The sequence below is a fragment of the Ranitomeya imitator genome, chromosome 6, assembly GCF_032444005.1.
Source record: "Ranitomeya imitator isolate aRanImi1 chromosome 6, aRanImi1.pri, whole genome shotgun sequence".
Lineage (NCBI taxonomy): Eukaryota > Metazoa > Chordata > Amphibia > Anura > Dendrobatidae > Ranitomeya > Ranitomeya imitator.
In genome coordinates this window covers 414,031,416-414,047,895 of record NC_091287.1, presented here as the reverse complement: position 1 = coordinate 414,047,895, position 16,480 = coordinate 414,031,416, and the positions used below count along the sequence as shown (strand labels likewise).

The following is a 16,480-nucleotide window of genomic DNA, read 5'->3' as shown; positions in this document are numbered from 1 at the left end:
CACGGGCAGCAGTGGTGTGGTCAGTGGAGGCCTAGTGGAAGGAGTGACCGCAGACAGGCATCGAAGGCCTAAAATAATAACACATGGCTGTAGGCAATTTTAAATTGGTTCCAGGGGTACACGGGCAGCAGTGGTGTGGTCAGTGGAGGCCTAGTGGAAGGAGTGACCGCAGACAGGCATCGAAGGCCTAAAATAATAACACATGGCTGTAGGCAATTTTAAATTGGTTCCAGGGGTACACGGGCAGCAGTGACCTGGTCAGTGTAGTAGTAGTTGAAAGAATGGACCGCAGACAGGCATCGAAGGCCTAAAATAAAAAAATTGGGCTGGCTGTAGGCAATTTTAAATTGGTTCCAGGGGTACACTGGCAGCAGTGGTGTGGTCAGTAGAGGCCTAGTGGAAGGAGTGACCGCAGACAGGCATCGAAGGCCTAAAATAATAACACATGGCTGTAGGCAATTTTAAATTGGTTCCAGGGGTACACGGGCAGCAGTGGTGTGGTCAGTGGAGGCCTAGTGGAAGGAGTGACCACAGACAGGCATCGAAGGCCTAACATAACAAAAATGTCAATACAATGGTATTGTCAGTGGCAGGCATTGAAGGATGTCAGCGCATAGACTAAACATTGGTGGAGCTGTGAGATAATTTTGCAAGTGGTAGAGCACTGTTTGAGCTGGGGTGGGGGGAAACTGTCTTGTGGCCGGCGGTACAGGCCCAGGGCCCCTCATATTACAACGGTGTGTCTGACGTTGGGTGCGCACCACCACCGCCAGAGACACTTTATTGTACTAGGAGGGGCCCAGTGGCAGTGCCGTCGACCAAAAGCGGGCTCACCCACCTCTTCAGACAAACTGCACTCTCACGGGTGCTGTCGCCAAGTGTCGATACCACGGCCCCGTGTGGGGAGTTTGGCCATTTAGTGAGGTGTAAACATGTCGTATGCTGGACAATCAGGTGCTGAAAATTACGAGATTGGAAAAGGCATTCAGAATAGTCCACAGGCAAGACCTTTTCATAGGAAAGCTAGGTGTCAGCCGGGCAAGGTGGGGCAAAAGATTTCGAAATCCAGTTGTGGTTCATTTTAATGAAGGTTAGATCATCTACATTTTGGGTAGCCAGACGAGTCCTTTTTTCTGTTAGTATTGAACCTGCAGCACTGAATACTCTTTCTGATAGGACACTAGCTGCCGGGCAAGCAAGCTCCTGCAATGCATATTCTGCCAATTCTGGCCAGGTGTCTAATTTGGATGCCCAGTAATCAAATGGGAATGACGGTTGAGGGAGAACATCGATAAGGGATGAAAAATAGTTTGTAACCATACTGGACAAATGTTGTCTCCTGTCACTTTGAATTGATGCTGCAGTACCTGTCCTGTCTGCGGTCATAGCAAAATCACTCCACAACCTGGTCAGAAAACCCCTCTGGCCAACGCCACTTCTGATTTCTTCCCCTCTAACTCCTCTGGTCTGCTGGCCCCTGCAGCTCGTGTGAGAACGATCACGGGCGCTGTGTGCAGGGAATGCCAGAAGCAAACGGTCAACAAGAGTTGATTGTTTGGTTGCTAATATTAGTTCCAAGTTCTCATGTGGCATTATATTTTGCAATTTGCCTTTATAGCGAGGATCAAGGAGGCAGGCCAACCAGTAATCGTCATCATTCATCATTTTAGTTATGCGTGTGTCCCTTTTGAGGATACGTAAGGCATAATCCGCCATGTGGGCCAAAGTTCCAGTTCTCAAATCTGCGGTTGTGCTTGGTTGAGGGGCAGTTTCAGGCAAATCCACGTCACTTGTGTCCCTCAAAAAACCAGAACCCGGCCTTGCCGCGCCACCAATTTCCAGTGGCCCCGGAAAAGCTTCCTCATTAAAAATATAATCATCCCCATCATCCTCCTCGTCCTCCTCCTCCTCTTCGCCCGCTACCTCGTCCTGTACACTGCCCTGGCCAGACAATGGCTGACTGTCATCAAGGCTTTCCTCTTCCTCAGCTGCAGACGCCTGATCCTTTATGTGCGTCAAACTTTGCATCAGCAGACGCATTAGAGGGATGCTCATGCTTATTATGGCGTTGTCTGCACTAACCAGCCGTGTGCATTCCTCAAAACACTGAAGGACTTGACACATGTCTTGAATCTTCGACCACTGCACACCTGACAACTCCATGTCTGCCATCCTACTGCCTGCCCGTGTATGTGTATCCTCCCACAAAAACATAACAGCCCGCCTCTGTTCACACAGTCTCTGAAGCATGTGCAGTGTTGAGTTCCACCTTGTTGCAACGTCTATGATTAGGCGATGTTGGGGAAGGTTCAAAGAACGCTGATAGGTCTGCATACGGCTGGAGTGTACGGGCGAACGGCGGATATGTGAGCAAAGTCCACGCACTTTGAGGAGCAGGTCGGATAACCCCGGATAACTTTTCAGGAAGCACTGCACCACCAGGTTTAAGGTGTGAGCCAGGCAAGGAATGTGTTTCAGTTGGGAAAGGGAGATGGCATCCATGAAATTCCTTCCGTTATCACTCACTACCTTGCCTGCCTCAAGATCTACAGTGCCCAGCCACGACTGCGTTTCTTTCTGCAAGAACTCGGACAGAACTTCCGCGGTGTGTCTGTTGTCGCCCAAACACTTCATAGCCAATACAGCCTGCTGACGTTTGCCAGTAGCTGCCCCATAATGGGAGACCTGGTGTGCAACAGTGGCAGCTGCGGATGGAGTGGTTGTGTGACTGCGGTCTGTGGACGAGCTCTCGCTTCTGCAGGAGGACGAAGAGGAGGAGGAGGGGGTGCGAACGGCTACAGCCAATTGTTTCCTAGACCGTGGGCTAGGCAGAACTGTCCCAAACTTGCTGTCCCCTGTGGACCCTGCATCCACCACATTTACCCAGTGTGCCGTGATGGACACGTAACGTCCCTGGCCATGCCTACTGGTCCATGCATCTGTTGTCAGGTGCACCTTTGTGCTCACAGATTGCCTGAGTGCATGGACGATGCGCTCTTTAACATGCTGGTGGAGGGCTGGGATGGCTTTTCTGGAAAAAAAGTGTCGACTGGGTAGCTCGTAGCGTGGTACAGCGTAGTCCATCAGGGCTTTGAAAGCTTCGCTTTCAACTAACCGGTAGGGCATCATCTCTAACGAGATTAGTCTAGCTATGTGTGCGTTCAAACCCTGTGTACGCGGATGCGAGGCTAAGTACTTCCTTTTTCTAACCATAGTCTCATGTAGGGTGAGCTGGACTGGAGAGCTGGAGATCGTGGAACTAGCGGGGGTGCCGGTGGACATGGCAGACTGAGAGACGGTGGGAGATGGTATTGTTGCCACCGGTGCCCTAGATGCAGTGTTTCCTACTACGAAACTGGTGATTCCCTGACCCTGACGGCTTTGGCCTGGCAAAGAAACCTGCACAGATACTGCAGGTGGTGCGGAAAATGGTGGCCCTACACTGCCGGAAGGGATGTTGCGTTGCTGACTAGCTTCATTGGCCGAGGGTGCTACAACCTTAAGGGACGTTTGGTAGTTAGTCCAGGCTTGCAAATGCATGGTGGTTAAATGTCTATGCATGCAACTTGTATTGAGACTTTTCAGATTCTGTCCTCTGCTTAAGGTAGTTGAACATTTTTGACAGATGACTTTGCGCTGATCAATTGGATGTTGTTTAAAAAAATGCCAGACTGCACTCTTTCTAGCATCGGATACCTTTTCAGGCATTGCAGACTGAGCTTTAACCGGATGGCCACGCTGTCCTCCAACAGGTTTTAGCTTTGCCACGCGTTTTGGGCAAGATACGGGCCCGGCAGATGGAACCTGTTGCGATGTTGATGCCTGCTGCGGCCCCTCCTCCTCCGCTTCAGAACTGCTGCCGCCTGCACCCTGTTCCCCCAATGGCTGCCAATCGGGGTCAAGAACTGGGTCATCGATTACCTCTTCTTGTAGCTCGTGTGCAACTTCGTCTGTGTCACCGTGTCGGTCGGTGGTATAGCGTTCGTGATGGGGCAACATAGTCTCATCAGGGTCTGATTCTTGATCAGCACCCTGCGATGGCAATGTTGTGGTCTGAGTCAAAGGACCAGGATAGTAGTCTGGCTGTGGCTGTGCATCAGTGCACTCCATGTCAGATTCAACTTGTAATGGGCATGGACTGTTAACTGCTTCACTTTCTAAGCCAGGGACGGTATGTGTAAAGAGCTCCATGGAGTAACCCGTTGTGTCGCCTGCTGCATTCTTCTCTGTTGTTGTTTTTGCTGAAGAGGACAAGGAAGTGACTTGTCCCTGACCGTGAACATCCACTAACGACGCGCTGCTTTGACATTTACCAGTTTCACGAGAGGAGGCAAAAGAGCTAGAGGCTGAGTCAGCAAGATAAGCCAAAACTTGCTCTTGCTGCTCCGGCTTTAAAAGCGGTTTTCCTACTCCCAGAAAAGGGAGCGTTCGAGGCCTTGTGTAGCCAGACGACGAACCTGGCTCCACAGCTCCAGACTTAGGTGCAATATTTTTTTTCCCACGACCACCTGATGCTCCACCACTACCACTACCCTCATTACCAGCTGACAATGAACGCCCCCGGCCACGACCTCTTCCACCAGACTTCCTCATTGTTTTAAAAACGTTACCAAACGAACGGTATTTGTTGCTGTCACACAACTTACACGGTGAGCTATAACTTCAGTATGATTTAGCTACCCCTTTACAGGTGGGTGAGACCACAACGAAAATCAGCCACAATGTTACACACTCTGTTGTTGTTGGCAACAAATGAGATGGCACACACGCAGGACTGTCACTGAAGCGCAAATGTAAATATTTATCTCCCACTAATTTGTGTTTGTTTTTTTAAAAAGGGAGACTTCAGAAAAAAAAAAAATTAAAAAAAAATTATTTTTTACAGAAGAATTTATAAAACAAATAAAATGAAATGATTGTTTCAGGGAGAATTTAGGAAAAAAAAAAAAAAAAAAGGCTTTGTAGGGCCCACTGAGTGAGAGAGGACGCACACAGGAGTCAGGAGTGGCACACAAGCCCAGAGGCCAATATTAATCTCCCACCGATTGATTTAGTTATTTTTTTTGGTAGATTTTGGAACCCAAATCAAGCAAAAAAATTTATAGGCTTTCTATGGCCCACAATTGGGGAGAGAGAGAGAGATGGCACACCCAGGAGTCAAGACTGGCACACAAGCAGAAGGGGCAATATGAATCTCCCACAGATTTTTTTTTTTTTTTTTTTTTCAGGGAGACTTGAGAGAAAAAAAATACAAAAAAAAATGATTTTTTTCAGGAATAATTTAGAAACCAAAGAAAATAAAATGATTGTTTCAGGGAGAATTTAGAAAACAAATAAAACAAAAAATAGGCTTTCTAGGGCCCACTGAGTGACAGATGACGCACACAGGAGTCAGGAGTGGCACACAAGCCCAGAGGCCAATATTAATCTCCCACTGATTGATTTAGTGATTTTTTTTGGTAGATTTTGGAACCCAAATCAAGCAAAAAAATTAATAGGCTTTCTATGGCCCACAATTGGGGAGAGAGAGAGAGATGGCACACCCAGGAGTCAAGACTGGCACACAAGCAGAAGGGGCAATATGAATCTCCCACAGATTTTTTTTTTTTTTCAGGGAGACTTGAGAGAAAAAAAAATACAAAAAAAATGATTTTTTTCAGGAATAATTTAGAAACCAAAGAAAATAAAATGATTGTTTCAGGGAGAATTTAGAAAACAAATAAAACAAAAAATAGGCTTTCTAGGGCCCACTGAGTGACAGATGACGCACACAGGAGTCAGGAGTGGCACACAAGCCCAGAGGCCAATATTAATCTCCCACTGATTGATTTAGTGATTTTTTTTGGTAGATTTTGGAACCCAAATCAAGCAAAAAAATTAATAGGCTTTCTATGGCCCACAATTGGGGAGAGAGAGAGAGATGGCACACCCAGGAGTCAAGACTGGCACACAAGCAGAAGGGGCAATATGAATCTCCCACAGATTTTTTTTTTTTTTTTTTTTTCAGGGAGACTTGAGAGAAAAAAAAATACAAAAAAAATGATTTTTTTCAGGAATAATTTAGAAACCAAAGAAAAGAAAATGATTGTTTCAGGGAGAATTTAGAAAACAAATAAAACAAAAAATAGGCTTTCTAGGGCCCACTGAGTGACAGATGACGCACACAGGAGTCAGGAGTGACACACAAGCCCAGAGGCCAATATTAATCTCCCACTGATTGATTTAGTGATTTTTTTCAGGTAGATTTTGGAACCCAAATCAAGCAAAAAAATTAATAGGCTTTCTATGGCCCACTATTTGTGAGAGAGATGGCACGCTCAGGACTGGCACACAAGCCCAGAGGCCAATATTAATCTCCCATTTTTTTTTTTTCCAGGGAAAATTTATAAACCCAATAAAAAAAATAATAATAAATAGGCTTTCTATGGCCCACTATCTGAGAGAGAGAGATGGCACGCTTAGGACTGGCACACAAGCCCAAAGCCCAATATTAATCTCCCACTGATTGATTTTATGATTTTTTCAGGTAGAATTTAGAACCCAAATCAAGCAAAAAAATTAATAGGCTTTCTATGGCCCACTGAGTGAGAGATGGCACACACAGGAGTAAGGAGTGGCACACAAGCCCTGAGGCCAATATTTTTCTCCCACTGATTGATTGATTGATTTTTTCAGGTAGAATTAGGAACCCAAATCAACCCAAAAAATAAATAGGCTTTCTATGGCCCACTATTTGTGAGAGAGATGGCACGCTCAGGACTGGCACACAAGCCCAGAGGCCAATATTAATCTCCCACTTTTTTTTTTTTCCAGGGAAAATTTATAAACCCAATAAAAAAAATAATAATAAATAGGCTTTCTATGGCCCACTATCTGAGAGAGAGAGATGGCACGCTTAGGACTGGCACACAAGCCCAAAGGCCAATACTAATCTCCCACTGATTGATTGATTGATTTTTTCAGGTAGAATTATGAACCCAAATCAACCAAAAAAATAAATAGGCTTTCTATGGCCCACTATTTGTGAGAGAGATGGCACGCTCAGGACTGGCACACAAGCCCAGAGGTCAATATTAATCTCCCACTTTTTTTTTTTTTCCAGGGAAAATTTATAAACCCAATAAAATAATAAAAAAATAGGCTTTCTATGGCCCACTATCTGAGAGAGAGAGAGATGGCACGCTTAGGACTGGCACACAAGCCCAAAGGCCAATATTAATCTCCCACTGATTGATTTATTGATTTTTTCAGGTAGAATTTAGAACCCAAATCAAGCAAAAAAATTAATAGGCTTTCTATGGCCCACTGAGTGAGAGATGGCACACACAGGAGTAAGGAGTGGCACACAAGCCCTGAGGCCAATATTTTTCTCCCACTGATTGATGTTGTGATTTTTTCTGGTAGATTTTGGAACCCAAATCAAGCAAAAAAATAAATAGGCTTTCTATGGCCCACTGAGTGAGAGATGACACAGACAGAGATGGCACTCTAGCAGAAATGTCAATCTTAATCTCCCACAAAAAAAAAAAAAGGAACTGTCCTTCAATTACTATCTCCCTGCAGTAATCTCAGCCAGGTATGGCAGGCAGCAATAAGGAGTGGACTGATGCACAAATTAAATAAAAAGTGTGGACAAACAAACAAGATAGCTGTGCAGAAAGGAAGGAACAAGAGGATTTGTGCTTTGAAAAAAGCAGTTGGTTTGCACAGCGGCGTACACACAGCAATGCAGCTATCAGGGAGCCTTCTAGGGCAGCCCAATGAGCTACAGCGCTGAGGAAAAAAAAAAAAAAGGAGCTTCCACTGTCCCTGCACACCGAAGGTGGTGTTGGGCAGTGGAAATCGCTACAGCACAAGCGGTTTTGTGGTTAATGGACCCTGCCTAACGCTATCCCTGCTTCTGACGAAGCGGCAGCAACCTCTCCCTAAGCTCAGATCAGCAGCAGTAACATGGCGGTCGGCGGGAACTCCCCTTTATAGCCCCTGTGACGCCGCAGACAGCAAGCCAATCACTGCAATGCCCTTCTCTAAGATGGTGGGGACCAGGACCTATGTCATCACGCTGCCCACACTCTGCGTTTACCTTCATTGGCTGAGAAATGGCGCTTTTCGCGTCATTGAAACGCGACTTTGGCGCGAAAGTCGCGTACCGCATGGCCGACCACGCACAGGGGTCGGATCGGGTTTCATGAAACTCGACTTCGCCAAAAGTCGGCGACTTTTGAAAATGTTCGACCCGTTTCGCTCAACCCTAGTTCTAATGCTGACAAATGACAGCATGAGCCCGCAGGTATGATCGGAGGTAAAAAGTTTACCTTTGGTCACTGACATCAGATGATGGGACTACTAATCCCATCAAAAACCTATATAAGAAAAAGATACCAGACAAAACTGTATGTGGTCAATGAAAAACCATATATATATCATACACCTCTTAAAAAACTTTTCATCAAACCAAACATTGTTCCATAAAAAATATTTTTATTCAATAAAAATCACAATAATATCACCAAAGACATATATATTTGGAAATCTTTATTAAAAACAAATAATTATAAAAAACATAAAATCCATATATGCATATATATATCTAGCACAAAAAACGAAATTTTAATGGGGATTTGAAATTTTAATCATTACACAACCCCTGTGTGTGCAGGACAGGGCAAGCCCAAACCGATTGGCACAGAGCACATATAAAAAAATAATAAATAAAAATTATATTATAAGTGTAAATATAATTTAACCTGCAGCAAAATGGATTCAAATCATGTGAAAAATGTGATATTTATGAAAAAAGATTTTTGATGAAATTTATATATATATCATATGCATAACACTGAAAAAATAAAGTGCTTAATAGTGCAAAAAATATTATAAATTATATGCAAGCCATGATAAATATAATTAATAAGTGTGAGAAAAACAAATAATCAATATAAAAAATCAAACACTAAAGTGTGGTTGTATTATAAATACCACATGCTGCCAATTATATCTCAGCTAAAGTGCAGTGCAATATACCAACCAGCATAGGGATGCCACTGCCCCGCACACACCACTCCAACGCACGTTTCGCTCACCGCTTCGTCAGGGACTCCCTGATGTTTGATTTTTTATATTGATTATTTGTTTTTCTCACACTTATTAATTATATTTATCATGGTTTGCATATAATTTATAATATTTTTTGCACTATTAAGCACTTTATTTTTTCCGTGTTATGCATATGATATATATATAAATTTCATCAAAAATCTTTTTTCATAAATATCACATTTTTCACATGATTTGAATCCATTTTGTTGCAGGTTAAATTATATTTACACTTATAATATAATTTTTATTTATTATTTTTTTATATGTGCTCTGTGCCAATCGGTTTGGGCTTGCCCCGTCCTGCACACACAGGGGTTGTGTAATGATTAAAATATCAAGACCCCATTAAAATTTTGTTTTTTGTGCTAGATATATATATGCATATATGGATTTTATATTTTTTATAATTATTTATTTTTAATAAAGATTTCCAAATATATATGTCTTTGGTGATATTATTGTGATTTTTATTGAATAAAAATATTTTTTATGGAACAATGTTTGGTCTGATGAAAAGTTTTTTAAGAGGTGTATGATACTAATCCCATCAGCCTATGCATGCTGGCGCTAATAACAGCGAGAGCAGGCGCCGGCTGATGGGAATATTCATCAGCCAGCGCCTGCGCTCTAAAAAAATAATTATTAAAAAAAAAAAAACAGTATGGGTTCCCCTGTATTTTTTGATAGCTGGCCAGGCTAAACTGACAGCTGGGGGCCGCAATCCTCAGCTGTCAGCGTTAGCAAGGCTGGTTATCAAGAATAGAATGGTCCCCATGCTATTTTCTTTAATTATAGCGGTGGCAAGTGGGGTTCATACAGGTCCTTCTCAAAAAATTAGCATATAGTGTTAAATTTCATTATTTACCATAATGTAATGATTACAATTAAACTTTCATATATTATAGATTCATTATCCACCAACTGAAATTTGTCAGGTCTTTTATTGTTTTAATACTGATGATTTTGGCATACAACTTCTGATAACCCAAAAAACCTGTCTCAATAAATTAGCATATTTCACCCATCCAATCAAATAAAAGTGTTTTTTAACAACAAACAAAAAAACCATCAAATAATAATGTTCAGTTATGCACTCAATACTTGGTCGGGAATCCTTTGGCAGAAATGACTGCTTCAATGCGGCGTGGCATGGAGGCAATCAGCCTGTGACACTGCTGAGATGCTATGGAGGCCCAGGATGCTTCAATAGCGGCCTTAAGCTCATCCAGAGTGTTGGGTCTTGTGTCTCTCAACTTTCTCTTCACAATATCCCACAGATTCTCTATGGGGTTCAGGTCAGGAGAGTTGGCAGGCCAATTGAGCACAGTAATACCATGGTCAGTAAACCATTTACCAGTGGTTTTGGCACTGTGAGCAGGTGCCAGGTCGTGTTGAAAAATGAAATCTTCATCTCCATAAAGCATTTCAGCCGATGGAAGCATGAAGTGCTCCAAAATCTCCTGATAGCTAGCTGCATTGACCCTGCCCTTGATGAAACACAGTGGACCAACACCAGCAGCTGACATGGCACCCCACACCATCACTGACTGTGGGTACTTGACACTGGACTTCAGGCATTTTGGCATTTCCTTCTCCCCAGTCTTCCTCCAGACTCTGGCACCTTGATTTCCGAATGACATGCAAAATTTGCTTTCATCAGAAAAAAGTACTTGGGACCACTTAGCAACAGTCCAGTGCTGCTTCTCTGTAGCCCAGGTCAGGCGCCTCTGCCGCTGTTTATGGTTCAAAAGTGGCTTTACCTGGGGAATGCGGCACCTGTAGCCCATTTCCTGCACACGTCTGTGCACGGTGGCTCTGGATGTTTCCACACCAGACTCAGTCCACTGCTTCCTCAGGTTCCCCAAGGTCTGGAATCGGTCCTTCTCCACAATCTTCCTCAGGGTCCGGTCTCCTCTTCTCGTTGTACAGCGTTTTCTGCCACATTGTTTCCTTCCAACAGACTTACCATTGAGGTGCCTTGATACAGCACTCTGGGAACAGCCTATTTGTTGAGAAATTTCTTTCTGGGTCTTACCCTTTTGCTTGAGGGTGTCAATGATGGCCTTCTTGACATCTGTCAGGTCGCTAGTCTTACCCATGATGGGGGTTTTGAGTAATGAACCAGGCAGGGAGTTTATAAAAGCCTCAGGTATCTTTTGCATGTGTTTAGAGTTAATTAGTTGATTCAGAAGATTAGGGTAATAGGTTGTTTAGAGAACCTTTTCTTGATATGCTAATTTATTGAGACAGGTTTTTTGGGTTATCAGGAGTTGTATGCCAAAATCATCAGTATTAAAACAATAAAAGACCTGACAAATTTCAGTTGGTGGATAATGAATCTATAATATATGAAAGTTTAATTGTAATCATTACATTATGGTAAATAATGAAATTTAACACTATATGCTAATTTTTTGAGAAGGACCTGTATTTGTGGGGTTGATGTTATCTTTGTATTGTCCAGTGACCAAGTTCATGGCTCAGTAATGGAGAGGCGTCTATATTAAAATTATAAATAAACACCTTATATTGTAAATTAGTCTTTTCTGGGGGGCTGCTATATTTAGGCTGGGGGCCAATATCCATGGCCAATTACCAGCCTGAGAATATCAACCCCCAGCTGTCTGCTTTAGTTAGGCTGGTTGTCAAATATGGGGGGACCCCACACAGTTTTTTTTAACATTATTTATTTAAATAATTAAAAAAAACAGCATGGGGACCCCTCTATTCTTGATAACCAGCTTGTAACGCTGACAGCTGAGGGTTGCAGCCCCCAGCTGTCAGTTTTGCATAGCTGCTTATCAAAAATACAGGGGAACCTACACGTTTCTTTTTTTTTTTAAATTATTTATTTAGAGCACAGGCACTAGCTTATGAATACTCCCATCAGCCGCTGCTTGCTCTCACTGGTATTAGCGGCAACAGGCATAGGCTGATAGGACTACTGCGACTCTAGTGATGGGAGATAAACTTTTTACTTCTGATCACAGCTGCAGGCTCACACTGTCATTTGACAACATGGGAACCGCATCTGTCTGACCAGCAGTAATGATTTTACCGCCGGTCAGAAGCAGTGTTTGCCAGCAAGGCTGTCATGCACACGGGTGTTCGGTAGGCCAAACCCAAACAGTAACACAAACTTCCTGGTGAAGTCTGTGTTCGGTGTCCATGTCCGAACAGTAGGTCTTCGGTACCGACGCTAAACTTTACTGTTTTGTTTGCCAATCTCTACTGACAAGTCATCTAATAAATACCCTAGTCTACAGAAACTGTTAGACATACTACCATGACAAGATGACATGGGATGAATTACCGTGTATCTTTTAAAAAATGACAATTGTAACAGTTGATTGTTTTTGTTACCTAAAGTAACCTTGAAGATTCCAAATAAGATACATTCTGTCCAATTCCCTACATCTATGAAATGATGCAATTTATACCTTGGTCTTCAAATCCTGCTTACACAGCTGCAGTTTTATGTACTACACTTGGTTGCTCTGTGATATAGTGAGCACCTTTTGATACTAAATATACTCTTAAGGTGAACATGCGCATACTATAACTAATGGCTGCCGTAATGGGGGATTACTGTCAGTGGAAGGCTGGAATCTCTTAATAGAGGTTCTACTTACATGCTAGCCACCTTAGGGAGAGACCCAAGTTGGGCTAAATGTAGCGGGACGAAAGAGACCGAAAAGCCCTCTACTTAAAGGAAATACATAGTGGATGCTTTCCTGAAACGGAAAGTAATTGCAAGCAGCATAATACAAAGAATAGCAGGTTTACCCAGAATCCTTTGCAGTAGGCGGAGCTTTGCAAATCATCTCAATTCCAGCCCTGTGCTGATGAGGGCCTAAAGCCCGAAACACGTGTCCACAGGTAGGAATTGGTTGGCTGTGTAAATTTAGAAACTAATCCGCAGCATTGCACGCTTGGCGATTCCAAGCGCTGTGGATTAGACTGGGGTGGAAAGAGATGATTTGCTAGAGGTTCTACTGACATTCTTTGTGCTGGCCATTGTGTCTAGTAGGTCCGAGGAGTTGTCCTGGCATTCAACTTTCAACTCCTCTACATTGATCTGTACTTAATCAGGGGCAGATGAAGTCATCTGTCACAGAATGGTCAGAAAGCTGCATCAATACCAGGAGGTGAGGAACGAATTTGTCAGGCTGAAGGATAGTCAAAACACGAACTGAGGAAAAAAAAGAAAATGAAACAGGCTGAACAAGAATAAAAATGGAACCAGAGCACGTATAACCATCACTGGTATCTCCCAGCAGAATGTTGTGAGTTTAAGCATGGTGTGGTGCAGTCTTATTGGCTACAGCAAGGACCTGATTATGCCTGTTGGACAGCACACACATCCATAATGCCGGACTGGGGGGTACTATAGGACTCAGCCAAAGTAACATCTCTGGCTGGTTAGAACTTCTGGTCATTATGTCGCCACCATCACCAGTGCCACCATAGAATGAATATCATGGCAACTGGTGATAGAAGTACTATAGATATTGCATGGGGCGTTCCAGGTGGAAATGTGAAAGCTGAACACTCATTCGGCCATCAGACATTCCTTCCAACTTCGTCATACACAAGAACTGTTCAGCTCAGTTTTAGCATTAATGTGTTTTTAAGGGAGAAAGCGAAGAAGACCAAACATCTCAGCAGTTTATTTCCTAAAGAACAAAGGGATCAAATGTCAAAATTAAAACAGCTTAATCCTTATCCTCTATGAGATAATCTGTCATGAGAGTCATGAGGTTCCATACACATAAATCTGTGGACCGATTCGCTGATATCGATTTTATAGTGGAAGTGATCAATATTTGTATATGTTCTATGGCACTATGGGTTGTCTCTCCAGAATTTCGATGTGTAGATTAAGTATGTTTCTGGGCTGCTTCTGCTTATTTCCATGTATTTACTGAAATCTACCACATAACCGTTTTGCATTAGCAATGTGTGCACTGGTTGGCTGGTCTGTTTATGTTTCTGATATTATTTGTTAATGTAATCTCCCAGAAATCTCAAAGATGTTTTCCGACCACAAATCCAGCCACTTCTCTTTTAGCATTACTTACCCATTATCACTAAATACTGATATATAATTGCTTTCCCCATTCCAGGGTTTAAAGTCAAGACAAGTCTTCAGTCGGAAGCGCTCAAATGCTTTCAGGATCACGCCTTTTGCATTTATTTCTATAAAGATAAAGATTCGTAGACATAGTAGTTATTACGCCACATGGAGGAAACCGTAAGTTTATTCACTTTTGCATTCAAGGAACAGGAATTTTGTCTGGCCAGCTAGTCATTCTAATATATATTCCTCATGATACCTTCGCGGTCACAGTCGTAGAATTAAGCACCCTACCTACAACATTTGGAGGGGTTACGATGCTTTTAAAATAATTGTAAAACAGTGTTAAACAAAAAAGCTATATCAGTATTACTATTTGAGCTAATAAAGGTTATTCATTGTGTAATTAACAACCCTGATTCAAAAAAAAGTTGGGACGATGTGTAAAATGTAAAGAAAAAAAGAATGGAATCGCTTTTAGTTATTTTACATTGAGGAACATTTTTCTGAAATTGTTCTACAGCTTTTTAGATGCAGTTGTTGACAGATTGGTGAATCTCTGACCATCTTTGCTTCTGAGAGACTCTGCCTCTCTATAACATACTCTTTACAAACACTCAAACAGTCATGTACCATTCAGTTGTTTTTCAGTAGTACCACTCAGTTTTTCTATATTTTGTTTAGCCATGTCCCAATTTTTTGATATGTATTGCTGCAATCAATTTATGAAGAAGTTTTTTTTGCTCAAAAAAGTCTTACTTTTAACATGGGCTCTGTGTTCTGTATTCAGCAGTGAATAAAATATGGCTAATAGAGATATCCAAATCATTGCATTCTTGTTTGTATTGTACCTACCAATATATGTTCTCTATCAATTCATTGCAGATATCAAGATCTCTACTTGCACTCTACTTCATTTTTAGTCCTAATTCAGGCATCCATTATTTATGTATAGTGGGTATGGAAAGTATTCAGACCCCTTTAAATTTTTCACTCTGATTCATTGCAGCCATTTGGTAAATTCAAAAAAGTTCATTATTTTCTCATTAATGCACACTCTGCACCCCATCTTGAAAAAAAATAGAAATGTCGAATTGTTTGCAAATTTATTAAAAAAAAAATTAAATATCACCTGGTCACAAGTATTCAGACGCTTTACTAGTATTGAGCAGAAGCACCATTTGAGCTAGTACAGCCATGTGTCTTCTTGGGAATTATGCAACAAGTTTTTCACACCTGGATTTGGGGATCCTCTGCCATTCTTCCTTGCAGATCCTCTCCAGCTCCGTCAGGTTGGATGGTGAACATTGGTGGACAGCCATTTTCAGGTCTCTGCAGAGATGCTCAATTGCGTTTAGGTCAGAGCTCTGGCTTGGCCAGTCAAGAATGGTCACAGAGTTGTTCTGAAGCCACTCCTTTGTTATTTTATCTGTGTGCTTATGGTCATTGTCTTGTTGAAAGGTGACCCTTTGGCCAAGTCTGAGGTCCAGTACACTCTGGAAGAGGCTTTCATCCAGGATATCTCTGTACTTGGCCACATTCATGTTTCCTTCAATGGCAACCAATCGCCCTGTCCCTACTGTTGAAAAACACTCCCATAGCATGATGCTGCCACCGCCATGTTTCACTGTAGGGATTGTATTGGGCAGGTGATGAGCAGTGCCTGGTTTTCTCCACACACCACTTTGAATTATCACCAAAAAGGTCTATCTTCATCTCATCAGACCAGAGAATCTTATTTCTCATAATCTGGGAGTCCTTTAAATGTTTTTGAGCAAACTCTATGGGGGCTTTCATATGTCTTGCACTAAGGAGAGGTTACCATTGGGCCACTCTGCCATAAAGGCCTGACTAGTGGGGGGCTGCAGTGATAGTTGACTTTGTGGAACTTTCATCCATCTCCCTACTGCATCTCTGGAGCTCAGCCACAATGATCTTGGGGTTCTTCTTTACCTCTCTCACCAAGGCTCGTCTCCCACAATTGCTCAGTTTGGATGGACAGCCAGGTATAGGAAGACTTCTGGTGGTCCCTCTTAAGATTGTCTACAAATGTGTTTCGATACTCCAGCATACGCGTTTCACTTTCCAGGGAGGGAGGCATCTGGCAAAAATTACTCTTCTACCGTGGCTCTAACAGAGTGGCAACCCAGTTGTCAGAACTATTTCTAATTCTAAGAATACGGACATCATGTTGCAGATAGTGCAGCAATAAGCCGCTCATGTATCGAGCGCTTCCATGAGCTCTAAGTCCATAGTGTTTTGGTGGTGAGATAACACTCAAGCTTGCTTCCTCCATCCCCTCAC

General features: G+C 42.6%; 1 protein-coding gene and 1 long non-coding RNA gene across 4 annotated transcripts in view; one reads left to right on the top strand and one right to left on the bottom strand.

Annotated features, from left to right (window-relative positions):
* Positions 1 to 16,480, bottom strand: part of LOC138642783 (meprin A subunit beta-like) — a 125,180-nt gene that overhangs the window by 74,266 nt on the left and 34,434 nt on the right. For 2 of the 3 annotated variants that reach the window (XM_069731255.1, XM_069731254.1), the window contains exon 6: positions 14,181 to 14,298. The exons of the other annotated variant lie outside the window; for it this stretch is intronic. In XM_069731255.1, the coding sequence (XP_069587356.1) occupies positions 14,181 to 14,298 (118 nt within the window). The remainder of the gene's footprint in view (positions 1 to 14,180; positions 14,299 to 16,480) is intronic. 3 annotated transcript variants of the gene reach the window in all.
* LOC138642784 (uncharacterized) overlaps positions 14,234 to 16,480 on the top strand; it is a 48,084-nt gene continuing 45,837 nt past the window's right edge. Inside the window, exon 1 of the long non-coding RNA XR_011314105.1 lies at positions 14,234 to 14,353. This is a non-coding gene — a long non-coding RNA (uncharacterized lncRNA). The remainder of the gene's footprint in view (positions 14,354 to 16,480) is intronic.